The sequence below is a fragment of the Chrysochloris asiatica genome, unplaced genomic scaffold (genome assembly GCF_000296735.1).
Source record: "Chrysochloris asiatica unplaced genomic scaffold, ChrAsi1.0 scaffold00116, whole genome shotgun sequence".
Classification (NCBI taxonomy): domain Eukaryota; kingdom Metazoa; phylum Chordata; class Mammalia; order Afrosoricida; family Chrysochloridae; genus Chrysochloris; species Chrysochloris asiatica.
This window is the reverse complement of record NW_006408634.1, coordinates 6,619,116-6,633,697: the sequence shown is the minus strand read 5'-3', so window position 1 is coordinate 6,633,697 and position 14,582 is coordinate 6,619,116. Positions and strand designations below refer to the sequence as shown.

General features: G+C 54.6%; 2 protein-coding genes across 2 annotated transcripts; both read left to right on the top strand.

Moving 5' to 3' along the window:
• Window positions 1-719: 719 nt before the first annotated feature.
• Window positions 720-5,965, top strand: CA11 (carbonic anhydrase XI). Its single transcript, XM_006868167.1, has 9 exons — window positions 720-1,158; window positions 1,248-1,322; window positions 2,074-2,216; window positions 3,826-4,011; window positions 4,181-4,276; window positions 4,441-4,513; window positions 4,606-4,760; window positions 4,986-5,151; window positions 5,832-5,965. Exons 1-9 carry the CDS (start codon window positions 1,092-1,094, stop codon window positions 5,855-5,857), a joined length of 987 nt encoding a protein of 328 aa, XP_006868229.1. The 5' UTR covers window positions 720-1,091; the 3' UTR covers window positions 5,858-5,965.
• Window positions 5,966-6,609: 644 nt separating this feature from the next.
• On the top strand, window positions 6,610-14,011 carry DBP (D site of albumin promoter (albumin D-box) binding protein). The gene is made up of 4 exons (XM_006868166.1): window positions 6,610-7,135; window positions 7,908-8,318; window positions 10,126-10,337; window positions 13,511-14,011. The coding sequence occupies exons 1-4, from the start codon at window positions 6,997-6,999 to the stop codon at window positions 13,724-13,726; spliced, it is 978 nt and encodes a 325-aa protein (XP_006868228.1). The 5' UTR covers window positions 6,610-6,996; the 3' UTR covers window positions 13,727-14,011.
• Window positions 14,012-14,582: the final 571 nt, after the last annotated feature.

The window sequence follows — 14,582 nt, the reverse complement described above, 5'->3', positions numbered from 1 at the left end:
TTCCTAGCCTCCGCCTTCCTTTCTCTTCCTCCTTTCGGCCCCTCTCCAGGTCTCTGCCTCCCCCTCCTGGTCAGCGGCATTCACCGCACCCCAGGCTCCCAGGGGATCCCCTAGCCGGGTTAAGGCAGCCCCCGGCGGAGGACCGAGTGGAGCCCCGGCCAGGGGCTGTAAACACTAGGACACTTCCCAACCTGGGTCCCGCGAGCTAGGGACCTAGGATCCAAACTCAGCCGTGCTCATAGGGGCTTCAGAGGACTCTTAGAGCTCCACCTTAAGCGCTCCCCTCCCCCTTCTGCAGAGGATAAGGAACCGCCAGCTTTGGGCCCCAGGTGTCCGGGCCACCCCGCCCCCATGGCCCCAGCGTGAGGCTGGGAGCTGGGGACCACTAACCCAAAAGCACCCCCCTCCCCCGCCTTTTGAGCAGCCCCCTTTCCCCAGCCCCAGGAGTGTTCGCCGCTTTTCTGGAAGAGCCCCCACCCTGCTCCACCGCCCGCCAAAAAATAAAAAATTAAATAACACCCACCCAGAGAGAGCGAAGAGAGGAAGGGGGAGGAGAGAGGAAGGGCCGAGAGAGGAGACAGAAACTAAGAGAAGAGGAGGAGGTGGAGAGAGGGAAGCTGGAGACAGACCGGGAGACAGAGGAAGGGAGGAGGTGAAGAAGGAAAGAGGGGAGAGAGGGGGAGGGAGTGGGGAGCTGATGGAGACCTGGGGTTAGGTGGCTTGGGAGAGCTTAATGAAAAGAGAACCAGGAGGGGGGGGTGTGTGGATTCGACACCACGAGGTAACCCCGGGAAGAGGCAGAAGGTAGAGAGGGGTAGGCAGATCAGGAGGTGGAGGGACTCGGGAGGATTTGAAGGAAAGAGAAGGAAAAGGAGGCGAGACACAGAGAAGGAGCAAAAGAGTGGGTTGTGGGGAGGGGGAGGTGTCGCTATCCCAGGTCGCTTTGGGATTTGGGAAACTGGGAATCACTGTGGGCGAGTAGAAGAAGCTTGGATTCCTGGAGCGAGAGGGTCCCAAAAACAGGGGAGAGAGGAGCTGAGAGAAAAGGGGGCAGGGAATTGGGAAGGGGGTCCCTCGAAGGGCTCCCCGGGATGGGAGTTGCCGCTTGTCTGAGCGCCCCTCGAGCGCTGGTACTCTGGGCCGCACTAGGGGCGGCAGGTAAGACCTGGGGGTCGGGGCAGGAGCCCCTCAGGGCGGGCTGGAGGTGGGGATGCCCAGGGGGAGGGTTCAGGCTGCTGTCTTCGCAGCTCACATCGGACCAGTACCAGACCCCGAGGACTGGTGGAGCTACAAGGAAAATCTCCAGGGAAACTTCGTGCCAGGTGCAACCAGGGCGGGGACCCAGGACTCCGACACCCCCAGCTCCCCTCGGGGCGCCTCCTTCTTCAGACCCAAAAGTCTCAGTCCCCCGCCCCGACTCTTTCCCTAAAACCCAAGCATCCCAGCCCCCTCCTCCTTCCCTCTGGAGTCAGGGCCCAGTCTCTGAATCCCCGGGGCTCAGTATGGGACATTATACATGCGCATTTCAAGTAGCGAGTGGGAGTGAGTGGAAGGAAAGTGTGGGGGTGGAAGAGAGTGTGTGTTTGCAGGGAAAGAGGCCGCTCCTGACTTTTGCTGGGAACTGCAGGTTCAGTGGCCTCCGTTCCCACTTGTTCAGCCCTCTCTTGCATCTCCTCTCCCCAATACAGTCATTTTCCAGCTGTGGGACAAGAGATTGAAAGAACCACAACTCCCATGGGGCGCTGGGGCAAACAGGCAGTGGATGGGTAGGCTGGCAGACCTGGGGACTTCTGGGAGTTGTAGTTCTTTCTCCCAATGACATAATTTAAGATGAGGTGGATCCAGGCGAGGCGGGGAGGTCTTAGGGGTATTAGGATACTATTCCAAGATTCTTCTGGGAACCAGAATTCTGGACCCCAGCCTCTTCTTTCCTCAGACCTGGAGTCCAGACCTCAACCCTTCCTTCCCTTTTGCTCCAGGAGTCCAAACCATAATCCTCTCTCACTAAATCCCAGGATTGGGATTCTGCCCGTATTTCTGATTCCTCTTCCTCCCTGAATCCCCTGTCCCCAGGGCCTCCCTTCTGGGGCCTGGTTAATGCAGCCTGGAGTTTGTGTGCTGTGGGGAAACGGCAGAGCCCTGTGGATGTGGAGATGAAGAGGGTCCTTTATGATCCCTTTCTGCCCCCTTTGAGGCTCAGCACTGGCGGTGAGAAGGTAAGGCTTCTGGAGGGAGGAATTATCCAATGTCATGAGGGTGGGTATGAGTGGGGGCTAGGGCTGGGTGTGATGGCTGAGATGGGAAGCCAGCATTGGGGAGGAGAGAAGGCCTCCCACACTCTAAAATGGGTCACCTGTTCTTCCCTCCTCAAACATGGCTCCCCCAATCTTCATCACTTTAGAAGCAATAGTAAAATATTTCCCTTGTCGGGCACTATTTTTAAAGCTCGAAGATAAACCAGAAAAAAAATAAAAATAAAAGAAACAGCAGCTTGACAAACCTAACATGCAACACTCATAATCCCATGACAGAGCTGTTTTTATTATTCCTCTTTTATGGATACAGACATTGAAGCAGAGAGAGGTTGAGTTACTTGCCTGAACTACACAGCTAGAGTGCCATTTTGTGTTTCCAGTGAACCATGCCCTTCTTGGCAATACCATTTCTAGTAAGAGTCAGCGGCCACCAGCTTTCACTCAGACAAAAGCCTCACCATTCCTGATCCCCTTCCCTGCCTCCCTCCCAGTTCCCAATCTGTGTCCTTTCTAGCCTCTCCCAGTTGAATATTATTCAATTCCTTCTATATCTCATAGCTTCTGGTGGCTTCCTTGCTGGTCCGCCTCTTTGCCTCTTACAATCCATTCTCCATACCAGAGTCAGAAAGAAGCTTAAAAATGCAAATTCGATATACCACTCACCTGTTCAAAAATTCTATGTTAAGTGCCATCAAATTGGTTCTGACTCATAGCAACCCCGTATAGTTTCCAGAAAGCGGCTGATGGGTTTGAATCTCTGACCTTGCAATTAGCAGTCCAGTGCTTATCCTACAGGGCCACACCTACCAGCACCACTATTAGGATAAGTAATACCAGCAGTCAATTACACAGCACCTACTAATGCCTGACACTGTGCCAAGTGTGTTATTTATATTCAGGCTCTTTACAACTCACCCTGTATCTCTCAGGTCTCCATTCAGATGTCACTCTCCCTTCTAGCCTAAGTCTCCCATTGCATCTTCTCAGAGCTTCCTGGTGTCCTTCCCACATGAGCACAGGATAGGGTTGATTAAACTGCTATGTTTTATACTAATATATACTAATGTGACTGAATATTTACTGTTGCTCTCTTCCCCATTAGAAAGCTCCGTGGAGTCCAGTTCAGTTTACTTATTTGCTGCTTCATTCCTGGCATCCATGGTATAATGGCAACTCAGTAAATGTGTTAATTACATGAATCCAACCCATTGAGCACCTACCATAAGCCAAAAGCAGCCCTGGTGGTAGAGTGGTTAAGGCGTGACTGCTAACCAAAAGGTTGGCAATTCGAACCCATGAGCCGCTCTTCAGGTTAAAGATGTGCCAATCTGCTTCTGTAATGATCCCAGCCTTGGATACCCTATGGGGCCATTTTACTCTCCCCTTTTGGGTCATTATGAGTTGGAATAGATTGAGGGCAGTGGATTTTCTGGTTCTCCTGGGCCAGCACAATGCTTGGAAAACTAGTTGATACTTGAAACTATGGTGGATGACAAAATGATTGTAGGAAGAGTGGAAAATGGGCCGGAAAAGACGGGTGTTGCCATGACAGCCTCTGCCTCTCCCACAGCTTCGGGGGACCTTATATAACACGGGCCGCCATGTCTCCTTCCTGCCTGCGCCCCGGCCAGTGGTCAATGTGTCCGGGGGTCCCCTCCTCTATAGCCACCGACTCAGTGAACTGCGGCTGTTGTTTGGAGCACGGGATGGAGCTGGGTCGGAACACCAGATGAACCACCAAGGCTTCTCCGCTGAGGTGATGGCCACTGACCTGGACCTAGTTCCTCCCACTTCACCCCCTTCCTATGTCCTCCCTATCCTTCTGCACAAAGCTGGTCCCCCACTCTGAACACTGACCCTAATATGACCTGGAAGCCTCCTTTCTCCTGCTGGGGGAACCCTATTCTCTGTGTCCCCTCCCCTAGGTGCAGCTCATCCACTTCAATCAGGAACTCTATGGGAACCTCAGCGCGGCCTCCAGGGGCCCCAATGGCCTGGCCATTCTCAGTCTCTTTGTCAATGTGAGTCAGGCAGTATTCAGAGGGAGGAAAGGGCTGGTCACCTCGATCCCAGGGTCTGAGAGTGGACGGAAGACTAGGAGTCTAAATGCCTATGTTCTGGGACTCGAGGTCTAGGGATTTGGACTTTTGGTCTCCTGCCTCGTCCCCTTGTACCCCTAACACAGGTGGCTGGCAACTCAAACCCATTCCTCAGCCGCCTCCTCAACCGTGACACCATCACTCGTATTTCCTACAAAAGTGAGTCCTTGGTGTGTTGGGAAGGAGGATGCGCAGCAGATGGAGGTATCCAAGAGGGGCACCTCGCTTCACTCGGGCTGATGTTCCCACAGATGATGCATACTTTCTTCAAGACCTGAGTCTGGAGCTCCTCTTCCCAGAATCCTTCGGCTTCATCACCTACCAGGGCTCTCTCAGCACCCCGCCCTGCTCGGAGACTGTCACCTGGATTCTGATTGACCGAGCCCTTAATATAACCTCCCTCCAGGTGATCATCTAGCCCTGACCTGGGGATCCCCCAGCCTTCTCCTAAATCCTTTCTTTCCCTCTTGGGTTAGGAACCAGAACCCACAAAAGAGAATGTCCGAACAATCCGAGCTGGGGGTGTGGGGCTGAGTGATGCACCGCCCACTCACTCCCAAGGGCAGGGCTTCGTGACATCACCTGGGCGAGTTTTCCTAGTCACTCCCAGTTTCTCACCCTTCCGTGGTAGATGCACTCCCTGAGACTTCTGAGCCAGAATCCTCCATCCCAGATCTTCCAGAGCCTCAGCGGTAACGGCCGGCCACTGCAGCCCTTGGCCCACAGGGCCCTGAGGGGCAACAGGGACCCCCGGCACCCTGAGAGGCGCTGCCGAGGCCCCAACTACCGCCTGCATGGTATGGCCCAGTGTGCACCCCCCCTCCTCGTCTTGGTCTAACCCTCGTATGTGTCTCCCCATGGGGTCTCGGAAGCTGTCCTTCTCCCTCTGTGTCAACTTGGTACAGTCTTATCTCCCCGCCTTCCACCATTGGTGGTCCGTGATTTGTCTTTATGCTGCCTTTAACTCGATATATAACCCGAGCTCCCTGGTTTCCTTGTACAATTAACTACTGGCCCGTGGTACACTTAGTTCTTACCACTATGACTTAACAACATAGTACAGTCGGAACTCACTTCCCTGTTTCCTTGTGGTATAACCCGAATTTCATTGCCCGCACTCTGAGAATCAACTTGGTACAATCCTTTTTCCTTCCTATGGCTTCCTTGTGGTTTAGCCCTGTGACCTAATGCCACCTTTCTGGTTAACACGATACAGCCCAGTCCACCCCCCCACCCCACCCCCGAAAATACCTTCACGTAGTTCAACCTAGTGCTGAAAATGGATGCCCCTATTCTGCCCTGCTGCTGCTTCCTCTTGGTTTAGCCCAGTCACGGAGCTTTACAAAATGGTACATTCCAGCTCACCCTTCGCAGCCTCCAAGTGGTAGAGCTCTGCGCGGCCTTGCCCTCGCCCCCTGCAAGTCTTTTTAGTGTCCAACTAACGCCTATTCCTCCACGCTGGTGTCCTGTCTTTCAGTGGATGGTGTCCCCCATGGTCGCTGAGACTCCCCATCGAGGATTGCGCCTGCCTATCTCGTCTCAAGCCTCCCTACTAGGGAAGGGCAATCATCCCCAAAGCAGTTATTAAAAGAGACAGAATACTTCCTGTTTCTCAGTGGTCTGATTCTAGGCGCGGTGGAGACACACTTTGGGTATTAACCAACAGTCATGTAGAAACCAATCTCCTTTTCCTAAACCTCCACTATTCGGCTTTTTGGCTTTCAGTTCCCCAAAACATTCATTTGAACTTGCAGCTCCTTTAAGCGCGTCTTCTGCCGCCTACCACCACCACCCCCAACCTCAAGAGGCACGCGCCGAGCCATGTGCTTCCCCCACTCGCCTGCCTCATTGGCCCGAACTGGGTCACGGGCCCACCCCCCGCGCCTCATCCTATTGGGCAAATATAGGTCAGCGTCCCGCCTCCTTCCAAAAGGTACGGCAGCTTCACGCTCTGAACGCCCTCCTCACGCACACCCCACCTCTTGAACCGGGCCTTGACGAATTTAGGGCGTCCCATTGGCTGTGCGTCTTAAGAGAGCGAGACTCGATTGGCCTGCTCTCGCAGCGGAGGGAGGCACGCGGCTGTAGTCCCTAGCCAAAAAGGCGGGTGGGGCGGGGCGGGCGCGTGCTGGGGCCGGGAGGAGGGGCCCGCGCTGTGGCGTCGGGTGTTTTGGTTTTTTTTTTTTCCGCGAAAGAAGTTTGCTTTGGCCCCGCCTCAAGGCGGCCGCCTCCTCCTGCCCCCTCCCCCGCCCCTCCGCGCACACCTCTTGGTGCAGATTGCAAAGCGCCTTCCGTTGGAGAGCTGCAGATTTTGCAAGAGCCAGGCTCGCCCACCTTGTAGAAGCGCCTTGTGTCCCCTCGTACCCTCGGTTGCAAAGAACCAGCTGCCAGATTTGGTCACCTCCCTCAGGCTTAGACTGCATGGTCTCCGGGGAACCTCTGGAGTTACACGTTTCTGCACTGAGGACCGCGAATTCCCGTTGCTCCTAGAATTTGCAGTGTTCTGAATACTGGAGATTTGCAGCTCCACTCGTCCGCCGCTGGACAGACTGCTCACCCGAACCCCAGGAGTGTGCCGCTGACGGACAGGCCAGCTTTCCACCGCTCCATGAGCCCGTGAACCTGGGGGCAGGTGCCCGGCGATGGCGCGGCCCGCGAGCGACAGGACCCCGGCTCCCCTGCTGCTGGGCGGCCCAGCCGGGGCCCCGCCTGGCGGGGGAGCGCTGCTTGGGCTGAGAAGCCTTCTGCAGGGAACCAGCAAGCCCAAAGAGCCGGCCAGCTGTGAGTTCTAGCCTCCCATTTCATCCAATTTAGAGCCCCCTTAGGGAATCTGGAGTAGTTCACCCAGCCTTTATCCACTCCATTACTCCGGTGTTTAGCCCCTAGATCGCTTAACAGTTAGGACCCAAAAAGTGCTGGCTCTCAACCCGGCCTACCCCAGAGAACCTAGGATTGCAGGCCCCTAGCTCCGCTCCCCTCTCTTTCTTTTGGTTCCGGGAGTGTGGACCTGGGGTCCCGGGAGGAGGGAGGGGGTGTGTCGGGTGCTCACACGGTGGTGACACGGGCTGGGGCGGGACCTAGTGGGGTCACATGGGACCTAGGAGGAGGAATGTGCCCCTTCCAGAGTGGGGGAAGGGGGAGGAGAGCTACGCAGGGGGGCGTGGGGGGCATTTCGGAAGAATAACAGAGCTGTCATTTTTTTTCCCTCACCTGCCCAACCCTTCACCTACCCTGTCTGTGACCCCCTTCCTCCTGGATTCTCGTCATCGTTTCTCTGGGTCTCCTCTCCACTCTGGGCCTCTGCTCCCATCTGTCATCTCTGTTCTCCTTTTCTGAGTCTCTGTCCCGATACCACTTTTCATCCCTTTCTCCTCCCTCCCCCACCCCCGGTCTCTGTCCTTTTCTCTCTCTGGGTCTGCCCTGCCCCCCCATTTTCCCACTCGGTTTGTCCACTCTTTCTCTGGATCCCCGTGTATCCACGGTGTGGTTCTCTCGGACTTCGGGCCTCTGCTTTCTCTTTTCCTTCCTCCACCCCGTCCCGTCTGGCCCGCAGGTCTCCTGAAGGAGAAGGAGCGCAAGGCGGCTCCGCCGACGGCCACGGCCCCCGGGCCGGGCCTGGAGTCCGCGAGCCCGGCCGATGCCCCAGCTGGGGCGGTGGTGGGCGGCGGGTCCCCGCGGGGGCGCCCGGGGGTCGGGCCTGGCCCGGGTCTGTTGGCGCCGCTGTTGTGGGAGCGGACGCTGCCGTTTGGCGACGTGGAGTACGTAGACTTGGACGCCTTCCTGCTGGAGCACGGGCTCCCACCCAGTCCGCCGCCTCCCGGGGGCTCGTCCCCGGTGCCCTCGCCCGCGTGCACCCCAGCGCCCTCCCCGGGACCCGGCTCCTGTGGCTCGGCCTCCCCCCACTCCTCGCCTGGGCACGCCCCCGCCCGGGCTGCCCTAGGGGCCGCGGGCGGCCACCGCGCAGGTGCGGCGGGGCCCTGGGTGGGCGGAGCTTGAGGTCCAGAGGGCGGGCTGAGAGTCGCCAAGCCTGTGGGATTTGGCTGCGGACCAAATTCTGGGTCCCCCCACCCCAGTTGAAAGGAAGGAGCATTAGGGGTGCAGCGGTTAACCAAAAGGTCAGCAGTTTGAATCCACTAACCCCTCGGAGGGAGAAAGATGAGGGAGTCTGCTTTCTTAAAGATGACAGCATTGGAAACCCTATGGGGTATTTTTACTCTTTCAGATTTGCTGTGAGTTGCAATCCACTGGAGGGCAGTGGGTTTGGTTTATGTTCTTGGTTAGTCGAAATAATTAGTTGGTTAGTTGCCTGAGGAGCCATATTTTGTGTTATTTTGTGGACTATTATCAGGAAGTGGCAACAATGAGCCCAAATACAGCAACTATCGTGAGAATGGCGCAGGACGGGCTTCTGTTGTACAGGGGATCGCTTTGAGTCGGAAGTGATTCAGTGGACACTTAACAAGAGTGGACCAGGGACTTGGTCTCCAGAATTCCGAAGGGAGGAGGAACTTGGGGCTCCAAATGCCAGAAACCCGTCCGGTGGGGAGATAGTGTGGATATTTTCTATGGAACGTGGGGACCTAGGGTCCGGATACGCGTGGAGGCGGGACTGAGAGCCTGGAAGGCTGCTGTTATTTATTTGGAAGTAGGCGGCCAAATAAATCAGAGGCCCTCTACTGGAGAGGCCAGGACTGGGGGCACTGACTTCTAGTTCCCCAGGACAGGAAAGGGTAGCAGCCCCAGGTCAAGACACCCTGTCCCACCACCACACACCATTGGAGAAGAGCTGTGCCTGGACTCTGGACGCTTTCTGAGGGGGCAAGAACCCAAGACGCCCGGAAGAGAAGGGATCGCAGAATCCATAGTACCCCAGTGACTAGCGGGTTAGGATTCCGGAGAGGTTCTAAAGTGTTCCCCAGAAAGCAAGAGGCCAGCATCCTTGGAGATTGAGAAGTGCTAATTGAGAGCCCTAAGGAAGGAAAAGGAAAAGTCGGCCTCGCGCGGGCACCAGCGGCCGGCTGCAAGTCAGGGGTTGTTGGGCACACCTGTCCTGTGTCCGACCTGTGAGCAGCTACAGGCCCCTCCCCTTCCCAACCGCACATTCCCTTGCCACGTGAGTCCTCCCCTTCTTCCTCCTTGATTTGCGCAGGCGCGGTCACGCGGGGAGGAGGCGGGGTCTGGAGAACGTGAAGGCGCCTGGGGAGGGGGCAGTGTGAAGGAGAGAAAAAGCAGGCGCTGGCACGTGACTCGGCCTGAACCTGTGTCCTCAGCTGGCCCTGTCTTGCTTTCTCTTAAAGGGATAGGCACCTCCTCTTCAACCAAACTTCTAGAACCTGAGGCGCCTCCTCTGCACTTTGTTAACCCTCTGGAGGGAGTAGCTCCTAGATTAACTAGAGGTCTTTTTAATGAACTCAGTTCCTTTTTCCTGAACAGCCTGGGCTTAAGGCTGCAGGCTGGGTTCCGGTAAGAAAGAAATAGGCATGAGGTATTAAGACCAAGAACCCTGTGCATGTTATTTAATGCATATCAGAAATGCCCTGGCCTCAGTCTCCGGGTGTGTGAAAGTGGAGTTTGCTCCGTGATTACTAAACATCTTTGTGATTTAGGAAATTTTCGTATTTGATATTAGGGAGATTGATGATCCCTGACACACCAGGAAGGCTGTTTTTTGTGGTTGAGAAGGATGAGTATTAAACATGAGCAGGTGGGTGTAGGTGCTGGGAACCCCCTCCTGCAATTAACACTGAGGTGATGCATTCTGTTTCCTCCAGACCTGAGCTCTCGGGACACACCTAGCCCTGTGGACCCAGACACCGTGGAGGTGCTGATGACCTTTCAGCCGGACCCAGCTGATCTAGCTTTGTCCAGCATTCCTGGCCATGAGACCTTTGACCCACGGAGACATCGCTTCTCAGAGGAGGAACTTAAGCCCCAGCCTATCATGAAGAAGGCGAGGAAGAACCAGGTGCCAGAAGAGCAGAAGGTGAGCACAGATGGAGGTGGCACCCAGTTTGGGCCACGATGGTCCTCCTGATTTGGGCTTCTCATGGACTTTTCTCAGAAGTTTTTCTAATCTACATCCAAGGACCAGCCCTCCTTAGCCATGGAGCACAAGGAGGTAGGCTTTCTGGACTGAGATTTATGAAGATCGATCTTTATGGCAAAAGTCCCTGAGTGGCACATCTAGTTAAGTACTCAGCTGCTGAGAGGTTGGCAGTTTGAACCCATCCAGAGGTGCTTCGGAAGAAAGGCCTGGTGATCTGCTTCTGAAAGGTCACAGCCTTTAAAACCCTGTGGACTGCACTTCTGCTGTACAACATGTGGGGCTCCATGAGGCTAGCTGTGCAGTGCTGGGAGCTTCTCTCATCTGGACATCAGAGTCTTACAGGGGCAGGCTTGACACTATACCAGAGCCCAGTTGCTAGGGTCTCAGCCCGTCTCTGTGGCTGGGTCTTCGAGCTCTGCTTTGGGGTGCCTTTGGATTGGCTACATCTCCCTACAATGCAGCCTTTGCTAGTCCCTCTAAGTATTGCTGACTGGGTTCTCATTGGCAAGAGGCCTCAGGTTCTCCTTAGCTGCCACATTCTGATTAGGGGTCCTTTGGGCTGGGACTGGGAGTCCCTGTCAACAGGTTAACGGGTTGAGTCTACCTAGAGGAACCTGAGAAGAAAGGCCTTTAGCAATCTAACAACAACAACAACAACAACCCCCAAACCCCACTGCCACCAGGTCATTGCTAACTCCGAGAGATCTATAGAACAGAGTAAAGCTGCTCTTGACATTTTCCAAGACTGCAAATCTTGATGGGCGCTGACAGCTTCACCTTTCTCTCACTGAGCAGCTGGCAGATTTGAACCCCTGATCTTGTGATTAGCATTCCAACACTGAACCCATTGTGCTACCAGGGCTCCTTTTGCAGTCTACTTCTGAAAAGTTAGTCATTGTAAACCCCATGGAACACGAGCCGATCAGACACAAACGGGGTCTCAGTGATTTGGAATTGACTCAAAGGTCAATTCATTTTGGGCAGTGACTGCATGCATCCTTCTAGTGTCTCTCTGCCAGTTTTAGGGTCTCCCCTAGCAAGCTCCCTCACAGCACTTTTTCATACCCTTGTGTAAGACGCAATCTTGTAGGCTACTGGCTTCTCTGGCTGCAGGAGCCTGTTGCTAGGGAGTTGATTTTCCCTGGCAACCAAGAACTAGGCTTTCATTAAATGGGGGGAGAGGAGACAGCTTTATAAACTGGGTGGGTCTTGTTACTAAGGAGTGGTCCTCCTCAGCTACTAAATCCCAAGACTGGAGAACCCTAGGCCTAGTGCTGAACATAAAACTCAGGCTGGGTCCTTTGGTAAGGGGTGGCTATTCAACCAGGGCCTGTGTGGAGGAGGCGGATACCTGGCCCCAGTTCAAGGCCAGCAGGTCAGAGACTGGCAGCAGTCACTTAGGCCTTACCTTTTGTTTGCTGAGGAAGGATGGGTTGTTTTGGCAACCAAGGTCAAAAGTAGCTCAGTTCTGGGAGGGTTTTATGAAACACCAGACCTTACTGTTAGAGGACCTAGGTCTTCCTAAGTAATCACAATATGGAAAAATATATAAACCCGAACTCCATTGCCAGCTATTCAATTCTGATTCACAGTTACCCAACAGGACAGAGTGGAGTCCTGGTGTGGCACTGTGGGATAAAGCACTGGACCGCAAGGTCAGTTTGAACCACAAGGTCGGTGGTTCAACCTCACAAGCCACTCCTTGGAAACCCTATGTAAGGTTGCTACGAATTGGAACCAACTCGACAGCACGTAACAACAGAACAGAGTAGAACTGTCTCATCTTTTATCCTGCAGAGCAGCAGGTGGATTTGAACTGCTTGCCTTTGGGTTAGCAGCCAAGTTCGTAAGCACTTCACTTCTTATATGATGAAAGATGTTAAGTGCTGTTGAGTCAGTTTTGACTCGTAGTGACCCTGTAAGGTGTTTGCAAGGCTGTCAATCTTTGCAGGAGCAGAAAACCTCTTCTTTCTCCTGAGGAGTGGCTGCTGGGCTCAAACCTTGGACCTTGTGTTTGGAAGTCCAATGTTTATTCTCCAGAGGTACCATACTTCCCATGTAAAAGTATGTTATTGTTAGGTGCTATCCAGTTGGTTCCAACTCAGAGTGACCCTGCATAGAGTTTCCAATGGGTGGCTGATGGGTTTGAATCAGTTAACAGTCTAGTACTTATCCCACAGCGTCACACCAGTACCCCAAGTGCCATATTGTTAAGTGCTGTCTAGTTGGTTTCGACCCAGAGCGACCCTATATAGGGTTTTTGAGGAGCAGCTAGTGAGCTTGAACCACTAAACTTGTGGTTCAAACTGACTTTGCAGTCCAGCGCATTAATCCACAGCACCACATCAGGACTCCATGTGATGTATGTTGTTGTTGTTGTTAAGTGCAGTTGAGTTGGTTCCGACCCATAGCAAACCTGTATAGGGTTGAACCACCAACCTTGCAGTTCAAATGGCTTTGCAGTCTGGCGCGTTAACCCACAGCGCCACACCAGGACTTCATGTGATGTATAGGGCAGTGGTTTTCTACTTTTCATTGGGAGAAGCACTCAGACTTGCCTGTTGCTAGGGAACAAGCATCCTTAGCAATCGAGCCTTTTGTCAGTGGGAAAGGCCCAGTTGCCTTTTCACTGTGCTAACTCGAAGCTGGGTTGCTTGGGGGTGAACTAGCTCCTGCTTCAGCTGTTGCTAGGGGCCTAGTGGGACAGCCTCTCCGGTGTTCTTTCCAACCCATTGCTGGACTAGAAGTCTTGTTGTTACGGATCCTGGAGTCGATTCCGACTCATAGCAACCCTGTATAGGGTTTCCAAGGAGCAGTTGGTGAGCTTGAACTGCCAACCTTGTTGTTGAAATCAACCTTGTCCAGAATATTAACCTACGTCACACCAGATGCCTAGAAGCCTTGTTAATGTGTGCTGTGGAGTTGGTTCTGACTCATACTGACCCTGTATAGGGTTTCTGAGGCTGTAAATCTTGACAGGAGCAGAAAGCCTTATCTTTCTCCTGCGGAACAGCTGGTAGTTTCGAAGCCTTACGTGGTCTCTTGTATGGGAGGGTCTTTGTCCCTCCATGGACCCTGACCTCACAGTGTCCTCTTTCCCCTGCTTCTAGGATGAGAAATATTGGAGCAGGCGGTATAAGAACAATGAAGCAGCCAAGCGTTCCCGCGATGCCCGACGGCTTAAGGAGAATCAGATCTCCGTGCGGGCGGCCTTCCTGGAGAAGGAGAACGCCCTTTTGCGTCAGGAGGTGGTGGCGGTACGCCAGGAGCTGTCTCACTACCGCGCTGTGCTGTCCCGATACCAGGCCCAGCATGGGGCCTTGTGAGACTACGACCCCACCACGCGGCGGTGGCACCCTCTCCACCTCGTTCAAGACTTGTGCCCTGATGCCCTCTTCCCTCCCCGCCCTGTGGCCCTCGGACTGGGTCAGCTGGGTGCCCCAGGGACTTGACATTGCAGATAAATACATTTATATTTTTAAGAAAAAGCGAGCCTCCCCCCTCCCTCGTGGGGGCGGGGAGGGTGCTGTGTGTGTGCCCCTGTCCCACGGGGGGGACCCCAGCCTCCCACCGCCTCCGTTAACTCGATCCTGAATAAATCTTGAGAACCCAGAGCCAGCTGTTGTGGGGGAGGAGGCAGCTCCAGGTCCTGTCTCAGGGCCCGGTGGGTTAGCAGACCCACGGACAGCGGACCACCACAGGCAGGAGTTGCTTGCTGCAAATGCGCCTGCTCAAATCTGCCAGGGGCCGTGGGGTGGAGGAAAGGGCAAAGAAGGTCTGTGGGAAATGAAGCGAGCGTCTTTATTGCATAGACCTTTTCAATTGCTTTGAAGGCTGGGGACAGGAACCGGACACTTGTTGAGACTTAACACAGGGGGTGGGAGTTTCCCTGCTCACACCTGTAGGGTAGGGAATGTTAGTGCAAATAGGAACGCAGCGCGGGACCCGGGGAACCTGCCCCTCCCGGGCTAATCGACCAGTGAAGTGGAGGCACCAGAGTGGATAGGGCCAGACCCTGACGCGGACTGGTCAACTAAGGCCTCACGAGCCTGCCTCTTCTGGGTCCTGTCATGGAACCGCGTGATAGCTAGGCCCCACCCCTAGCGTACCTGCCCTCCGAGCCGGAAGTGGGAGGAGGATCTGGTTAGAGCCATACTGGGCCCCACCCTAGCCCGATAAGCC

Bases quoted from the DNA above. Each gene is read 5' to 3' on its own strand.
- DBP (XM_006868166.1), top strand. From the start codon at position 6,997: ATGGCGCGGCCCGCGAGCGACAGGACCCCGGCTCCCCTGCTGCTGGGC. The intron at 8,319-10,125 runs GTGCGGCGGGGC...TGTTTCCTCCAG, and splicing joins CGCGGGCGGCCACCGCGCAG to ACCTGAGCTCTCGGGACACA. The intron at 10,338-13,510 runs GTGAGCACAGAT...CCCTGCTTCTAG, and splicing joins AGGTGCCAGAAGAGCAGAAG to GATGAGAAATATTGGAGCAG.
- CA11 (XM_006868167.1), top strand. From the start codon at position 1,092: ATGGGAGTTGCCGCTTGTCTGAGCGCCCCTCGAGCGCTGGTACTCTGG. The intron at 4,012-4,180 runs GTGATGGCCACT...CCCCTCCCCTAG, and splicing joins ACCAAGGCTTCTCCGCTGAG to GTGCAGCTCATCCACTTCAA. The intron at 4,277-4,440 runs GTGAGTCAGGCA...CCCCTAACACAG, and splicing joins TTCTCAGTCTCTTTGTCAAT to GTGGCTGGCAACTCAAACCC.